General features: G+C 41.4%; 1 protein-coding gene across 7 annotated transcripts in view; it reads right to left on the bottom strand.

Moving 5' to 3' along the window:
- The window catches only part of LOC144036010 (multidrug and toxin extrusion protein 1-like), a 41,573-nt gene that overhangs the window by 3,084 nt on the left and 21,472 nt on the right, over positions 1-17,017 (bottom strand). For 4 of the 7 annotated variants that reach the window (XR_013288552.1, XM_077546233.1, XM_077546234.1 and 1 more), the window contains exons 1-10: positions 4,789-5,259; positions 4,267-4,368; positions 4,140-4,208; positions 3,877-4,025; positions 2,957-2,999; positions 2,839-2,883; positions 2,649-2,746; positions 1,242-1,339; positions 973-1,154; positions 69-177 (exon numbers count right to left, since the gene is read on the bottom strand). Coding sequence is in view for 6 of the 7 variants with exons in the window: in XM_077546233.1 (XP_077402359.1) it covers positions 69-177; positions 973-1,154; positions 1,242-1,339; positions 2,649-2,746; positions 2,839-2,883; positions 2,957-2,999; positions 3,877-4,025; positions 4,140-4,208; positions 4,267-4,368; positions 4,789-4,866 (973 nt within the window). In the remaining variant the exon portion in view is untranslated. Of the gene's footprint in view, positions 1-68; positions 178-972; positions 1,155-1,241; positions 1,340-2,648; positions 2,747-2,838; positions 2,884-2,956; positions 3,000-3,876; positions 4,026-4,139; positions 4,209-4,266; positions 4,369-4,788; positions 5,260-8,055; positions 8,460-17,017 lie in introns of those variants that run through there. The other 3 variants (XM_077546236.1, XM_077546237.1, XM_077546235.1) reach the window with 3 other exon arrangements.

Genomic DNA, 17,017 nt, shown 5'->3' with positions numbered 1-17,017 from the left:
GATTGGACGGAAAACACAAACAAGGTGATGCAAGTTGAACATTTTGTTTCAAGATGTGCGAGATGTACTTGCGCATGTGACGGACACCTTCCCGCTCAGTTTTGCTTGCTCGGTGTTTCCGGCCCCGAGAGCGTTTCCCACACGAACGCTGGCTGCTATGGAAAAGCCCATCGGGAACTGCGGGAACCAAATAGGGATGGGTATCGATTCTAATTTTCTCAATCGATTCAATTTCGATTCACAAGAGTTCAGTTCGAGTCGATTAAAAAATGTTTTTATTCGATTCACTTCAATCAATATTGATTAATTGCGGAACGTCAATTCTTCTTAAATATCAAGGACATGATTAAAAACTCCACAAACATTAAATTCCAAATTACATTTTGGAGAATCACTTAAGTCAAGACAAGCATTGACATCAGCAAGGACGAGATGAAAATATTTGTTATAATTGTAATTCAATAATTTTTTAATATGAATGTAAAATATTCTGTATTGTCTTAAAGTGCAATAAATATAAGAAAATACTTTTAAATTCATGTGAACAGTAAATTTCAAGAAAACAGTAAGATACAAAAAAAATTGGCCTTTAAAATTCTATTTCCTTATGAATTTATGGGAAAAATATATTAGAATAATTGGTTCATGGTTTTATGAATTGATATCAGGCTCGAAATGAAAATCGATTCGATATTGATTATTTGACTTTTTTTAAATCCAGCCTTCGTACCAACGTTGTAAAGTTGCCGCTTTTCTGTCCCTTAGTGCACTTCAGCACCAGTTTGAGAAGCTTTATGGAAAATAAAACTACAAGAATAGAAAAGAATAGAATTTCCTTGGCTTCGCTTGAGTGCCTGCTCTAGGAGTTCAGTGGTTGTACTACTGTAGGCCTTCTGCTGCTTTCAACAAAATTCCCATTGACAGAACTACATCGTAGCCATACAATGACGTCGGTAACACATGACATCATACCATATAGACCATGGTGGCCAGCTGGTACAGGATGGACTCGGCTCCCAGCTCCACCTCGCTGATCAAACCGGCCAGGAAGCCGGCGATTTCGTACAGCCACCACTCCAGACACGTCATCAGCATGCTGGGCAGCGCCAGACGCAGGAAGGGACCCCACTCACGCAAGCTGTCGAGCGACCAACCTGAAAACGCCTCAGATCAGTAAAAGGTGACGTGTTGTAAGCTATTGGATTATATATTGCATATGCAAAGTGTATATCTTGACTCACCATCCCATGTGACTTTGTGAAGACCCCTGGCGTTTATGTACACAAACAAAAATACCATCAAGGAGTACTGCGAGATGGCGTTAGCGGCCGCTGACCCACTTTTGTTTGAGACAACAATGAGAAAAAATATATCTGTTGGATTTTGTCTTGTTTGGTCAAACATTAAGGGTTGAAATTTCAACAAATATTTGCACTCATGTCCCCAAAATGGCTGCTTTGACACAAAATGGCCGCCTTTTTGTGTCTTTTTAGGCATGACCTTTTTTTTTTTTAGTTCTACTCATAGTTGGCAAGCCCGCCAAATTCAATTTCACATACCTCATTGAATTTGGAATTGGGGGTTGAATTAAAATAAAAAATAAAAAATCTTGGCAAGTCATCAAACTTTGCCCCTCTAATGGATGCTTTGACCCAAAATGGCTTCTTTCCTGTGTCTTTTTGAGTATGGCCTCTTGAGACTTTTTTGTCGGTCTACTAATAATAGACATGCTTACCAAATGTCACATTGCTCAGAAAATCTAGGTTTGGGGGCTAAATTAAAAAAGACTAAAAATCTTCACGAGTCATCAAACACCGCCCCTCTAATGCTGCTTTGACCCAAAATGGCTTCCTTCATGTGCCTTTCTGGGAATCGCCTCTTGAGACTTTTTTGTGTGTCTAATCATGATAGACATTGCAATAAAATTTCTTGTTCCTCTGTAAGACAGTTTTGAGGGGCTGAATTTTAAAAAAAAACATATTTCACAGTGAGTGGAATAATTTAAATTCACCCTCAAGAAGGTGGCTTTGACCCAAAATGGCTTCATTCCTGTGTCTTTTTGAGTATGGCCTCTTGAGACTTTTTTGTCGGTCTACTAATAATAGACATGCTTACCAAATGTCACATTGCTCAGAAAAACTAGGTTTGGGGGCTAAATTAAAAAAGAATAAAAATCTTGACGAGTCATCAAACACCGCCCCTCTAATGCTGCTTTGACCCAAAATGGCTTCCTTCATGTGCCTTTCTGGGAATCGCCTCTTGAGACTTTTTTGTGTGTTTAATCATGATAGACATTGCAATAAAATTTCTTGTTCCTCTGACAGTTTTGAGGGGCTGAATTAAAAAAAAAACATATTTCACAGTGAGTGGAATAAATTAAATTCACCCTCAAGAAGGTGGCTTTGACCCAAAATGGCTTCATTCCTGTGTCTTTTCAAGCATAGCTTTTTGAGACTTTTTTTTTCATGTCAGTTGGTAAAACCGGCCTCGGGAGCTGAATTATCAAAAATGTTCACGTTTCATAGTGAGTCATCAAACTTCCCCGTCCTTCCTGTAAGCCAAGCTGTCCATGTATTCATTTACTCTTCATGTACTCATTGACTACAACACACGAGCCATTGAAGCAAACATGCGTGTACTGTACTCACGCCACCCCGAGATCCAGCACTGCCAGGAAGACGTAGTTGATGATTGCATTGAAAACGTTGCAGGCGGCTGCCGAGACCACCTGAGGCCACATGATACCCTGCCACAGATAGCGTTCATCCATTTATTGATTGATTGACAGGCGCACAAAAAAGGCGAGCGCCCGACAGAAGATGACACGATGACTCGCACCTGATTCTGAAGATACCTTCCCTGCAGCTGGTACATGAAGGCAGCCTGCGAAGACGTGTCAATGCCATTAATAACGTTCAATTGAAGCACACAAAAGTCTTTTTTGGGGCCCACTCACGGGTAAAGCCGGCATGAAGATGTTGACGTAGAGCTGAGAGAGCCTTTGAGCGGAATAAAGCAGAATCGTGAAAATGCACTCAAGTCAAGCATGAATGTTGAGAAATGAGAAATGGAAATTAGCTGTATTAAAATGTGTATTTGAAGCATTCATGCAACAATTAAAATGAACAATTAATAAATCAAGATTTTTTTTTTTTAAAAAGTATACAAATGAAAATAAAATTTGACGCTAAATAATTACTAATAAAAAAGGGAGGTGATTAACATTAACAACTTGACTTTTACATTCACAAAATAGTGAGCAAATACATTTTAAAAATACATACATGTATATAGAAATAAATATAATAAATACCTTTACTGATGTCAAGGTATTTAGTATATTTCATTCATTCGTAAATAAATAAATAATTTTAAATTAAATTAAATCAACTATAAACAACTAAATAAATACTCAATAAATAAATAAGAACAATGTGAATGTGAATAAAAACACACACAAAAATAAATAAAGGTAAAAAATAAAAAATAAAAAATAAAGCGCGCACACAAGGCTGACCTGGCGACATGGGCGCTTTAAAAAAAAAGTATACAAATAAAAATTTAATTTGATGCTAAATAATTACTAATAAAAAAGGGAGGTAATTAACATTAACAACTTGTCTTTTACATTCACAAAAAAGTGAGCAAATACATTTTAAAAATACATATATGTATATAGAAATAAATATAATAAATACCTTTACTGATGTCAAGGTAGTTAGTATATTTCATTCATTCCTAAATAAAAAAATAATAATAATTTTAAATTAAATTAAATCAACTATAAACAACTAAATAAATACTAATAAAAACACACACAAAATTAAATAATTTTTATTTTATTTTTTTTAAATAAAGCGCGCACACAAGGCTGACCTGGCGACATTGGCGCTCTGGCCGACGGCCAGCAGGAGGGGCTGCGTATTGAGCAGGATGGCCCAGCAGGGAAAGCAGGCCAACAGCAGGATGAGGATGCCCCTCTGCAGGATCACACCCACCGGCTTCATATTGCCGCTACCATAAGTCTACCGGTGATGACACGGAAAACACAGCAAATGCCCACTCAAATGTAATAAGATCAAAACTTACGGTACGATATGTTGTAAATTAAGATAGGACTATATGAATAAAAAGAATACCTGAGATATGAGCGTATCGCATGCCGACGCCAGGCCGCTGCCGATTGAAATACCCGAGACGTTTATTACCTGAGGCAAAATGGCGGCGTGAGATCATCGCGTGCGATGAGGCAAAACGACATCTTACCGCTATCGCTAACGCCACGCCGGCCAGCTCGCTTTTTCCCAGGTGACCGCAGAACACCAGGCTGACAAAGCCGATCAGAAAGCTCATCATCTGAGAAATGAACTGAATAAAGAAAAAAAGTCAAAGATTTAGGTAGCTACATTGTCACTTTAATGGTAAACATGAAGTAGCAAGCATACACGCTAAAGCAAACATTACCATTAGCCCTTTGAGTACACACGAGGTTAGTTTGTTTTTTTAATTCAAACTTCCATTTTGAGCTTCTTCAAAATCAACAACTCTTAAAGCTCTTAAAAATAGCAATCTGTCGGCCACGTAAAGGATAAGCGCATCCGTTTGACGTTGAACATTTTCTTGTGTCACATGATCGCTCAAAATCAACCGATGAATCCAAATGATCGCCTTAATTCTCTTCAAAAGCAGTAGGTTGTTCCACCAACCTAACAGCTGAACCAAATCGTTCTTTTACAGAATCTATAGGGGAAGAAATAAGCTCGCCACATGCTGCTTCACCAGACTCACCACCGGGCCAGCCAGCTTCAGCAAGTGCAGCGTTTCTCTCTTGTACTCATCGGGCAGCCGCAGGGTAAAGCGCGTCATGGCGCAGCGGCCCGCCGAGACCTGTCGACGCGACGGCGAAAGCTGGAATGAACGCGACACGCCAGGATGACTGGACAGCACACAGGCCTCCAATCCATAACCAATTACCAGGATGCTACTCAATAACCCGGGAAGAATCTGCCCGGCAGTGGAAAGCTGACAGCTGCTGACAAAAATGAAGAAAATTCTTCACGGAAAGAAGACACACTCGTGCACGTGACAGGAAGTTGCTGGTTTGGACTTGATGGCCCCATTAGTCACGCATTCTTCGACTGTATTCTATCTTAGGGTTGCCACCTTGGATTTGTGGAAAAAAAGGGACACCTGACCAAACTAGGGGACTTAACAGTCAAGGCTGAAATTATTATTAGTTTTTCAACGAAATAATTGACCTGTGTCGCTAGCTAGCTAGCCAGGTACCTAGCCGTCTAATTAATAGCTAGCTATCAAGCTACCTAGCCAGCTAACTAATAGCTAGCTATCGAGCTACCTAGCCAGCTAACTAATAGCTAGCTATCGAACTACCTAGCCAGCAAATTAGCTATCTCGTAGCCATCTAACTAATAGCTAGCTATCTCGCTATTCATCTCTCTAACACATCATTTTTTTAAAATCCTTAAACATATTCTGGAGTATTTTTTTAAATGAATAAGTGATGTCTGGAGTAAGTTTAAAAAACAAAACAAGAAACACATTTTCCATTTTCTTTAACTGAGCATCAAAATTTATAGAATGAGACACCAAGGCGAAAAAGAAAACTATTATTTTAGCCCTCTAGGTGGCGCTCTGCCTCATCTGTGTCACCGCACAGCAGAACACAGGAAGAAATGATGACGAAGTCACCTCACGTGGGCGTCGCACATCATCGGTGATGCGGCAAAGCCCACCCTGGCCCGCTGTCACCGGCCCCTAGCGCTCCCATCTCCATGCGCATTGTCATGACCGTGACGTGACGTGACGCCGCCCTTTCCCACTAGGTGGCAGCGGGTTGCTCTGGGGTTTGTTGTGGGGGGTTTGATTGGCGGGTGGGCATCGGCGGGCAAATGAGAGATAATTGCTTTGAGTCAGAGCAGATTTGGTGATGGGAGATAAGGGGGCCGGCGGTGTGATTAGGATGATGATGGCGTTGGGGGGGCCGGCGGGTGTGGAGGGGGGATCATCACTGTTGTGTGGCGTAGATAATGGCGGTGACGGCGTCACAAGAGGCGGAGACTAAACCGGGAGCCAAGATGGAGGAAGGAAGGAGTGGTGGATAGGGTGGGGGTGCGGATTGCATGTTGAAAAGGGGATTGAGGGGATTTCGGGAATAATGGTGGGTCCGCATTCTGGCGTCTGTTCCAGCTGATAATGGCGATACAGGAGAGGATAACCGCCAAGACGGGAGCGGAGGTGGTCGGGGAGTGGGTGAACAAAAAGGGAGGTGGGGGTGAGGAAGGGTTGGCTTGCTGTCACCTGCAAACACTTGAGCTGCCTCCATTGGAGGCGAGCAATTTTGTGTCATTTGCACGTTTATGAGGGACAAAGAGCAGCAAGACGGGAAGGAGGGGTTAGACGGGTTGTGGTGATGTTCGTATTTTGTAGCAAAAAAAAAAAGAAGAAAAGGATTTTGACTGCGAGGATGAAAAGATGAAAGGTAATCCAGGCCGGTGAGTCACAGGCCGTGTTTGAGCAACATTCCCGATAGCGATCACAACCAAGGCCCGTCGAGGCGGCACTGCCGTAATTTTCTTAGATGTGATTGCGCCTTAATTAAGTCCTTGTCTGATGGGCGCATCACGGGAAAAGTGTCCTAATTTCGCTTCTTCTGCCGAAAAAGACGCCGTCGACTCCCATTTGTCAGCCCGTGACTCATCCGCCTGACGAGGCGATGGCGTCACGGGCCCCCTCGCCTCTCCACCTACCCCCACCAGCCCGTCGCCTCGTGACACGCCGTCCTCCGCGTGGCACCCTCCGCCGGGCCGGTGGTGGGGGCGCGATGCTCGGCGTTAATTCCGAGCTTTGTTGACTGAAGAGGCTCATTGACTGTGGCAGCTGCTTGACCTTGCAGAGAGGGCGGGCGGCCCGTTTAGCTCACTTTCACGCCATACCCTTCAGGTCGGGAGGGGCTTTTGTTCTGGCTTTATGTTGCATATATGTTTTTACCATTTTACAGGTGTTGCACTTAACCTGTAGGTGTCGGCAGTGCGCTTTCAAACTGCTGAAGATTGTCAAAACAAATCAACATGAAAGCGTTTCCATTCCCAACTAACAAAATGCAACGTAAATGTACAGTATATTTATTGAATTTTAACAAAAATTTAAACTCTTGACGACTGTCAAAGAAAATACAAGACGACAAACATATTTCAATTTCAGACTCAGAATGCTAAACACAATGCTAATATGAATGATAGCTTTAGCATTAATTCGATGCATCTCGTTTTAGCGTGGGAAAACAAATCAAGAAGAAAAAGTAGGCCTTCCTTTTCAGACTAACAATGCTAATGCTAACATAAATGTTAATTTAGTATCCATTCCATTTCATTGTAATTTATTGAAAGCATACTTTCAAATCTGATGTCGACTGTCAAAACAAATCAAGAAGGCAAAAGCCTTTCCATTCAGGACTGAAAATGCTAACGCTAACAACAAGGCTAACATCAAATGTACATTTTTCAACCATTTCAGTGTACTTTAAAACCACATTTAACCAGTTGTCCGACAAACAAATCAAAGAGAGATTTCATTCGGGACTTGGAATGCTAATGCCAACAACGACGCTAACACAAGCACAAAGATAGACACACTTTAGCGCTCAAGTTTAGCCAACTTTTGAATGTTTCACTTCAGTGTTCAGTGTCGATAGCACGCTTTTGAACTGTTGCCGACTGTCAAGACTAATCAAAAAAAAGATAGAGTATGTCAATTCCGGACTAGGAATGCTAACGCTAACAACAGCACAAACACCGGTCAATTTAAACACAATTTCCCGCGTAGCGTGAGTCTAGTCAGCTTAAGTCCTGTAGGAATCGCTATGACGTTTTCAAACAATCAATTGATGACTGTCAAAGCTAATCAAGAGAATGAATGGGTTTCCATTCAATGCTAATGCTAAAAACGCTCACATCAAACAATTTCTAAATCTTGTAGCATTCTATACCGCTGTTTTCATCCATACGCAGGTGTCGGCGGTTATCTATGAGCGCTTACTGCGTGACTCGTCAGCTTCTGGTTGAATCGCCCGACTGACTCATGACACTTCACGCCCCAAACCTCTCGAAAACAAGGAGTTCTTTTTATATCCCAGACATATTTCCTTTCTTCAGTCTTTTTATGGCCGTCTTTGGCTGTCTTTGTTGATTAAGTGGCTGAACTTTCCAATCCCCCGTCGGCAACGATATAATCACATCCACTCCGTCGGTCACGTGACGCAGCTCAAACATCTGCCTCGCCTTTTAAAAAATGTCTCGCTTTAGTGTTGTAATGCCGCATTAGTAGACTTAAGGTATCAGTCGCTACTGTTGTTATCTACTCAAAAACAATTTATGCGTGTATGAGCCTTGATGTCAAAGGTGTGCATCAGTCACTACAGTAAACAGCCATTCTTAAGCGGTTTTCTTCTGTATCCATCCAGCTCATAAAGAAAGTGGACGGTCTTTATCAGGAGAGCGCAGGATGCTCTGGTGATGAATGTGCGCGCGTGGCGTAACAAGATAACAGATAACCAGTATTAGCGGCGAGCTAATGAAGGCTTTGAACCCGCCGGATCTCGCGGGACGCCGTCCATCCGTCCATCCATCCGCCAGGGCTTGCGCCGTGATTGCTATTATTGCCGTGCGAGCTATTGCAGCCAAAACGGAATGTTTCATCAGGCGGCTCGCGGGGGACGCAACGCAAGCGTAGCGTAGCGGCCGCCTCGGCTTCAGCGCGACTAATCGGCCAGCGCGAGTCAAGTAAAGCACGAAATTGACTTCTGTATGGCTTACCGTGTGTGTTTTTAGGAGGGGGAAAAAAAATCAAAGATGATTCAGTCTTACAGACATTATTGTGTGAACCTAATGCATGTTTTATATAGATAGTATAGCAAAGACAATTTAATCATCCATTAACCTACAAAGGTAAACATCAAAAACAGTGTTAAGGCTTTGATGAACCTCATTATCGCCTTTGCTAACGTAATATGACTTATGTTTTCCTATATCGGAATTTTGAGTTTGACAGACCAAACGTAACATGTTTTCATAATCAGATTGTGACAAAACTAAGGTAAGGAATGATGATCTGAAATCAAATACCATTTTGTTAACGTTAAATTGTGTGCGTTTTTGTAAACATCAAAGGCAATTTTCAGCCTTTTACAAACTGACAACTTTTACGCATTTTCAGAATCATCAGACACAATTAAGTCTTTGTTAAGATTACATAACATTATCTACAAAATTGCATATATTAGGTTCATTCGAGACTAAATGGTCTTTGAAGTTTAGGAAAATAGTGTTTCGCATTCACAAAAACACTTTCCTCTACATTCGATTAATCGAAGACTAAACTGAGATGTTTACAAAATGACACGTGTTTGGTTAAAGGCCTAAACAGTGTTCGGTGTTTACGAAAAAATGCACGTTTGGACCATTGATAACTAAATCGTCTTTGATGTTTTACGTATAACGTTCACAGGAGACTCAACAGTTTTTGCATTTACGAAAACACATCCTGTACATTCGATGAACCCGATTTTTTTTTGGTCAATGTTTACGAAAAAAAATCGACGTTTGGTTAATTGATAAGTGAATTGTGTTTAATGTTTACGAAAATGCGTACGTTAGGTTCGTTGGAGACTAAACAGTCTTTACGGGGGGAAAAAATGCACAGTGAAGCGCAATGAAGTCAAAATTGTCTTGATGTTTACGAGAAAAACGTTCACGTTGGGATCGCTGACGCGTAAATTAGCTTTGATGTTTACGGAACGTGACTATCACAGCTGGATAGTCCTCGCCGTACGCGCGCGTCTGCTTCGTATTCCGGTCACAAGCCCCGCGTGGCGCGCACAGCTCCAAGGCTACTGCTTTTGAAAGCGCTTTTAATTTGTTTCCACGCACAGCGGGAAGGATCTTTTCCAAACACTTGACGACCAAGAAGACGATGCAGGAAAACACCTGGAAGCTTAAATCACTCGCATGTAAAGAGTGTAATTGGGGATACGTGTGTGTGCGCGCGTGTGTGTGTGTGTGTGTGTATGTGTACAGTGTGTGTAATTAAATGCGTAGACCTTCTCCCCGCTATCTCCTCCTCCAGCCAGCGCCGGTGACGCACAAAGCGCAGCACCGCCATGAGTCATCAGGCCGCCAGCATCAGCGCCACCCCTCCTTCCCCATCTTCCCTCCCCCCCTCCCCCTCCCCTTCCATCATCATCCCTCTATCCATCCACACATTCCCATGTATCTTTGTTTTTAACCGTCTTTACCTCTCCGAAGCTCAACGAGTGGTACAAGGGTGAGCTCGATTCGCCACCTGGCATCGCGCTGTGACTCACGCTGGCCATCTTATCTACGCGCGCAGTAGGAGGTGAATAGAGGAGTCAGCGCAAAAAAAAAAGAAGAAAAAAAAAAAGTAACTTGTCGGCACGAGCGGGAAGGGGCGCACTGAGTGGATGACTCATAAATGTGCCCCCCCCCCCACCATCACCGCTGCCCTGCGGAGAGGGTCACGCCCACTGCTGCACTTGAAGATGGGTGCCGGTGGTGGTAAAAAAACAAACAAAAAAAGATTGGATGGGGTGGTTTGTTACGGCCAAGGTTGAAGGTTAAGTGTTTGGGACCCTCGCAAAGTGCCTTAATGTGTGGCATATGACCTCTGAACTATGAGGTAAATGTGCTAATCACTCATTCACCATGTTCCCAGATTAATGTATACAAACTTGAATAAAATAAAATTGCTTCAAATAATTTAGCATTTACATTTACTTATTTATTATTTGCTAGCAGGCTAGCTTGTGGGCTACTGAGCTTGTGGCCTAGCTCGCTAGCTCGTGGGTTAGCTAGCAGTTAGAGTGACCATATTTAATTGCCAAAAATAAAAGAATACTCGGCCCGGCCTCAAGATACTTAAATGAAACTCAAAGTTTACTCAAGGATGCCAGACATTATAAATATTTTAATATATATATTTTTAAAGAGAGGGCGGGGATCGAACCTACGCTGTGACCACGTCTCCGGTTTGTCAGCTCCTCAGGACCTAATTTGAATGTTCAGGAAGTTAGGTATATAAAAATAATCATTTTTTTTCTTAAATAAAGAAAACAAAGTTTTAAATAAATATATTACAATAATATCCTATATACAAAATAACAAATAAATAAATAACAAACATAAATAAATAAACAATAAATCCCCCTTACACACTAACTTGGGAGCAGTGGCGGGAAAAACACTGCACTTCGTCTTACATTTGTCTCGCAATGAAAACTGGAACTTGTCATGAATTTATATATAAAAATAATTCTTGAAGAAATCCCTGACACCAGGACCGAATGTAAGAAAGTAGACATGAGTAAAAGAAGACGTTTGGTCACCCTAAGCTAGCTAGCTAGCTAGCTCGTGGGCTAGCTAGCGCATGGGCTAGCTTGGGACCAGTGGCGTAGTTCAGGACCACACCTTAGACTCAAGAAGACAAGAAAAAAAAAGGGACCACACCTTAGGACCACTTGAAAAAACTGTTTTGCTTCATCTTTCAGAAATCAGTTTACCTGATGTTAAAAATGTCATGTTTCACTGACGACATCTTTACACGAGCCAAACCCGCTAAAATATTACAAGTAACTGCTTGATTTTTTTTTTAAGTTCATCCAGTGTTGAACGAAGACGCTCAATTTAAAGACAATTTACCCGTCAACGAACCTAACTGACTTTGTAAAACTCAAAGACACCCATATATTTCTTCAAAAAATATACTTCGCTGTTTGGAAATGTCCCAATAGGCACATAAAAACAAATTAAAACCACTTTCAAAACAGTAGCTCTGGAAAAGAGCGAACATCGGCGGCTTGTGACTGGAATATGAAGCAGGCACACGCACGCTCACACACAAACGTTGAGGACAAGCCAGCTGTGCCAGTCACAATGTTCTCGCCCGCCGTGACGCGCATCTGCACGGGGGAAAAAGGTCATCGGTGTTTGCGCAGGACGCGGCGCGTTTGCGGTGTGTTTACGACATGCGCGGATTTGATTGTGTGCGCCGTCTGCTTTACAGTTTTACCGTGGATCACGACGACAAGAGACACGCGCGCCCAGATAAAAAGTGAGTCATCGCCAGGAGAAGCCAATGCAATTGGAAATGAGGGGTCCAAATATAGGGACATGATGGTTTTCGTCAACATCAAACACAATTTTTAGGTTTTCCGATAATCTTTTAATAAAGCTGATTTCAATTAATTCCCCCCCCCCCCCAAAAAATCAAATATATAATGTATATCATATTCATGAAAGATAATTGTATGTCATTGATGTTGTTGGCACATTTAATGAACGCGCCTTCAGAATCGTCACAAACAATTTCAAAAAATTCCGTCTTTGGCAAACCTTGAACCCTGAAAACGTTTTTTTCGTAAACACACAAGCCAATTGAGTTAGGGTTAGCATAAGCATTAGCATTTTCCTAACACATTTCCAAGTCTTTAGGACCTTTGAGTGTGTTCTGCTAATCATCAAAGACGCCATCAAAAAAAAAGGAACTAAAACAACAAATCAAGCGTCTGCGCCTGATTAAACCCTCAAAGGTTGAACTTGCAAGCCAACGGGCAGCGTTGTTTTTTTTTTTCTTCGCTTTTGTTTGCTACGTTTAGCCTCCTCGTGCGCCAATTATCCCCCAAGAGGTGGCGAGCTTCACTCTTAAACAAAAGGAGCAATCAGTCGCCCTCCTCTTCCTCCTCACTCCGCCGGATGGAATGAGAGAATTATTTTTTTTGCCTCCGGCAAATGACGGCAGAGCGTTTGAAAGAGCCACTGATTGGCAAGGTCATGCCGCCTATTTGGTACAAAATCCGCAAAAAATAAATAAATAGTGGGGCAAAAAGGTCTAAGTGTAATTTTAGTACAATACACCAAAAAAAATGTAATGGATGAAAAGGTAAAAAAAATATTACTGGTACGTAGACTCCAATTTTGCAAAACAACTAAATGAATGTTTGTTCTTTGTTTTTATCGTAAAAAGGATTGCAAAAAAAAAGGTTTCTTTTTTTAAGTAAAAGGTCCTTTCTTGCGTTTCTGATGAAATGAAAAAGAACAAAAAAGTATTTTTTTAAGCGCCCCAAAAATGTATTTTCTTTCTTTTTTTTCAAAGAGCAAAACAAGAACAACAAAAATGACTTAACTTTTTGGTCTTTTTGCACAAACAAACAAAACTCACGTATTTTTCTCAGAATGAAGGAACAACAAAAATGACCATGAATTTTATTTTTCTGATTAAAAAAACAAGATAAACAACGAGGCATTTTTGTGTTTTATGGCATAAAAAAAAAGAATCAAAACAAGAGAAATGCAAACGATAAAAACAAATTTTCTTAGTTTTTATCTATCAGATAAGACCAACAATTTTTATGGATCAAATGAAAAACAAAAATGATCAAATCCTTGTTTTGGTGATTATTTTTTGGGGTCAGATTTCAAGACACTTCTCAGTTGTTTTGTTTACATATATACATACAGTGTATACATGTGTCCAAAATTGTTCAACCTCCGAAACATTTTTCCCCATAGCAAATAATGTAAATGCAATTAATCCGTTCCCAAGCTCCAAAACCTCCAAAATTCCTATTCTAACTTTTGTTTGTTTTTTACTTTTACACCCTGTACAGTATTTAAACAATAAAAAAAATACCTTACTTTTTTGTTGTTGTGGTGTAATGGCATGTAAATGCTATGCTAATGCTTGCTTTAGTTCAGTGCTGAGTTTGTGTATTTTACATTGGGCATATTGTTACACTACTAAGCAGTCTTTGCGTGCGTTGTTTAACGTCAGGCACGTTCTTGAACAGCTAAGGGGGGTCTCGTACCAGTATTTACAGAAGTTTTCACGGTAGTTACAACTGCGCGATAATCTCCTTCCTAATCCCACTGTGGTTCGTAGCACTATATGTTTTTCTTTGCTGCCACTTTTTTTGGGGCCCATGGCGAAGAAAATTGCCGTGGAAAAATCCAAATGCTCTCGCGAGTATGGAGCACCTCCGGGAGTATTCTATATATATATATATATTAATTCATTCATTTTATTTGGGTGGGAGGGGGTGGGGGGGCGTTGGCCTGGCAATTTAATGGCTATTTCCTGTGTCATTCAAGTGCGCTATCATGAACCATCAGCGGGGTTCAAATCCCAGCTGCGGCTAAACAAGACCCTCAGATCGTGGCAATAAAGCTAATGTCCACATCCCCTCCCCCCCCCCCCCCCCCCCCCCCCCCCGCCCGGCGGACCCTTGGAGAACATTGAACGGCCGCTTAACGCGTGGACGCACAAGTAACACACACAAACACACACACAACACACACACACTCGGGGGGCTTGTTGTGGATTACGCTAAGCAACTTAATGATCTCCTCAATGGGACAACTGGGACTCTTGTGAGACCGCCGTCACCCGCGGGCCCCCCGGGACTGCCGAAAGAGGCTCGGGGGTAATTACCATGGAAATGCGCGCGTGTGCGTGCGCGACTGAGATTAGGTTGATCTATTTTGGTTCGTTTTCCAAGGATGACAGTGAAAAGCGTCACCTAAAAGGATTATTTATCCGCAGGATTATTTCATTGATTTGCGTGGTAAAAATAAAAATAATGAAAATAAACAACCTATTTTTTTCTCTTAAAAAAAAAAATGTGACCTCACATTTACGCAACACGCAATTTTCTTTCCATACATGATTTTCTATTTTGCACTTAACTGAAATTTATAAATGAGAAAAATAAGTAAATATAGCACTAAATGTCAGCTGTAAAAAAGGCCTGGGTGTTTTTTTTTTAAACATATTTTGTTCCCACAAGCCTATTATCACCTTCATCATCATCATCATCATCATCATCATCATTAAGGTCACACCGCCCTTGTGTAAGTGTGTTTCTGTGTGTGTGTGTGTGTGTGTGTGTGTGTATAAATGTGCATGAAATGGCCAACTAATCAAGCTAGTAGAATATGTGTTTGTGAGAAAAAAATTGGAAATTTTGGATATTTCAAGTTTTGTGTGTGTGTTCTTGTCTTTCAACCATTGTGGACATTTAGGATGGTCTAGATCCTAGAGCGTATGTGAGTGTGTTCTTGTTTTTGTCTTTGTGTGGCACGATATACACAATTTTGATGGTCCACATTACGTGTGTGTATGTGCATACTGATATTTCAAATTTTTTTATTCTTCTTCTTTGAGTGGAAAAATGTGGACTGCTGCTTTTGTCTTTCTATCATAAGTAGGATTGTCTAGGTCCAAGACTGGGTATGTACTTGTTTTCCTCTCTTTGTGTGGACATTTCGGATGGACCAAATTGTGTGTGAGTGTGTGTGTGTTCTTGTCTTTAGCGTAGAGCGGACATTTAGAATTGTCTGTTTTACGTATCATGTGAATGTGAGACGTGTGTGTTCTTGTCTTTTGTGTATGTGTTGCATGATCCGGACATTTTGGATGGTCCACATTGGGAAAAAGTGTTGTGTATAGTATGTTCTTGGCTTTCCGTCTTCGTGTGGACAGTTAGGATTGTCTAGGTACTAGACTGTGGATGGGTGTGTGTATGCTGTGTATGTCCGCCTTCAGAAAACGTGTGGTTTTGTCTTTGCTGCAATGTGAGGCCCATACACGTGCGTTTTTCCAGGTTTAACTACCATTGTGGGGACCAACTTGAAACTGTGGGGACATTTTGGTGGTCCCCACAAGTTCAGGCCTCTTTTTGAGGGTTGAGACTTGGTTTTAGAGTTTAGGTTTGAATTATGGTTGAGGTTAGGGTAAGGAATGGGGGGTAGGCAATAATTTTTGATGGAAGGGGCTAGGAAATGCATTATGTCAATGAGATGTCCCCACGATGAGACAAAGACAAGAGTGTGTGTGTGTGTGTGTGTGTGTGTGTGTGTGTGTGTGTGTATGTGTGTGCTAATCAACTTTGTGGTATTTGGCAAAAAGTAGCAGAAGAAAAGTGTTTCGTGTAGATGAGAAAAAGAAGGAATAGGACGACAGGGAGGAGAAATGTGAGCTTGGAATTCTCAAACAGCAGCAGCAAGCACGTTGTGGTCATCTGCAGTACGATGAGTCACCTGTAGGCAACACACACACACAAATACACACGCGCTCACACACATCCGCGCAGTGGAGTGTAGCTGTGTATAATCCCAGCCGATAGCCATATAGCACATTGTCTTGGCTGAACAACACAATCTGAGGCGCCACAATGAAAGGACGCTCGAGGAATCGGCTTGGTGGTTGCCACGGGAGACGGACTGGAAGAAAAACAAAAAAAATCATCCAATCGCAGCTCTTTCTGTGCCAGGAAAAAAAAAAAAAAAAGACGAGACAAGTTTTGAAGGACCCTGTGGAAAAATGACCTAAAATGGCCGCTTACAATCAAAATGGTTGACTTCCTGTAAGATTTTGGCTTCTTGAGACTTTTGATTCTACATAAAAATACTATACGTTTTGTATATAAAAAAATATATATCTAATATTATATTATACAATTTGACAATGACGTTTTTACGTAAGCCGACCCCCCCCCATTATTATTATTAAAGTAATTTAAAAAATAACAATCTAAGGATATATTTAAAATATATTAAAATAATAATATTGTGTTTGCAGTCGCCCGTGGCGCACAATCATCAACCCAAACAGTCGCCGCCTCCCCCCAAATGTCTTATCAGCCGTCATCTCCTCGCACTGTAACCCCCCCCCCGCCCCCAACCCCGCGCTCGTACCATTAGCCTTTTGTGCGTGTGCGGGTCATTATGCGAATTTGGCTTGGCTGCAAACGTTCAGGTGTGAAAGTAGCTATTAAGCTTTTTTAGTTTTCCCTCATCCTGTTGCCAAGGCAACACCTTCAATGAGGGATGTGTTATGTATTGATTTTTATTCAAATTTTATCCGCCCCGCCTCCCTCCACTAAGCTTTTTTTTTTTTTTAAACCGCCGCCTCTGTCAAGGGCCATTACACT

Source organism: Vanacampus margaritifer, chromosome 16, assembly GCF_051991255.1.
Source record: "Vanacampus margaritifer isolate UIUO_Vmar chromosome 16, RoL_Vmar_1.0, whole genome shotgun sequence".
In the NCBI taxonomy this organism is placed as follows: domain Eukaryota; kingdom Metazoa; phylum Chordata; class Actinopteri; order Syngnathiformes; family Syngnathidae; genus Vanacampus; species Vanacampus margaritifer.
This window is presented reverse-complemented; position numbering and strand designations above follow the sequence as displayed.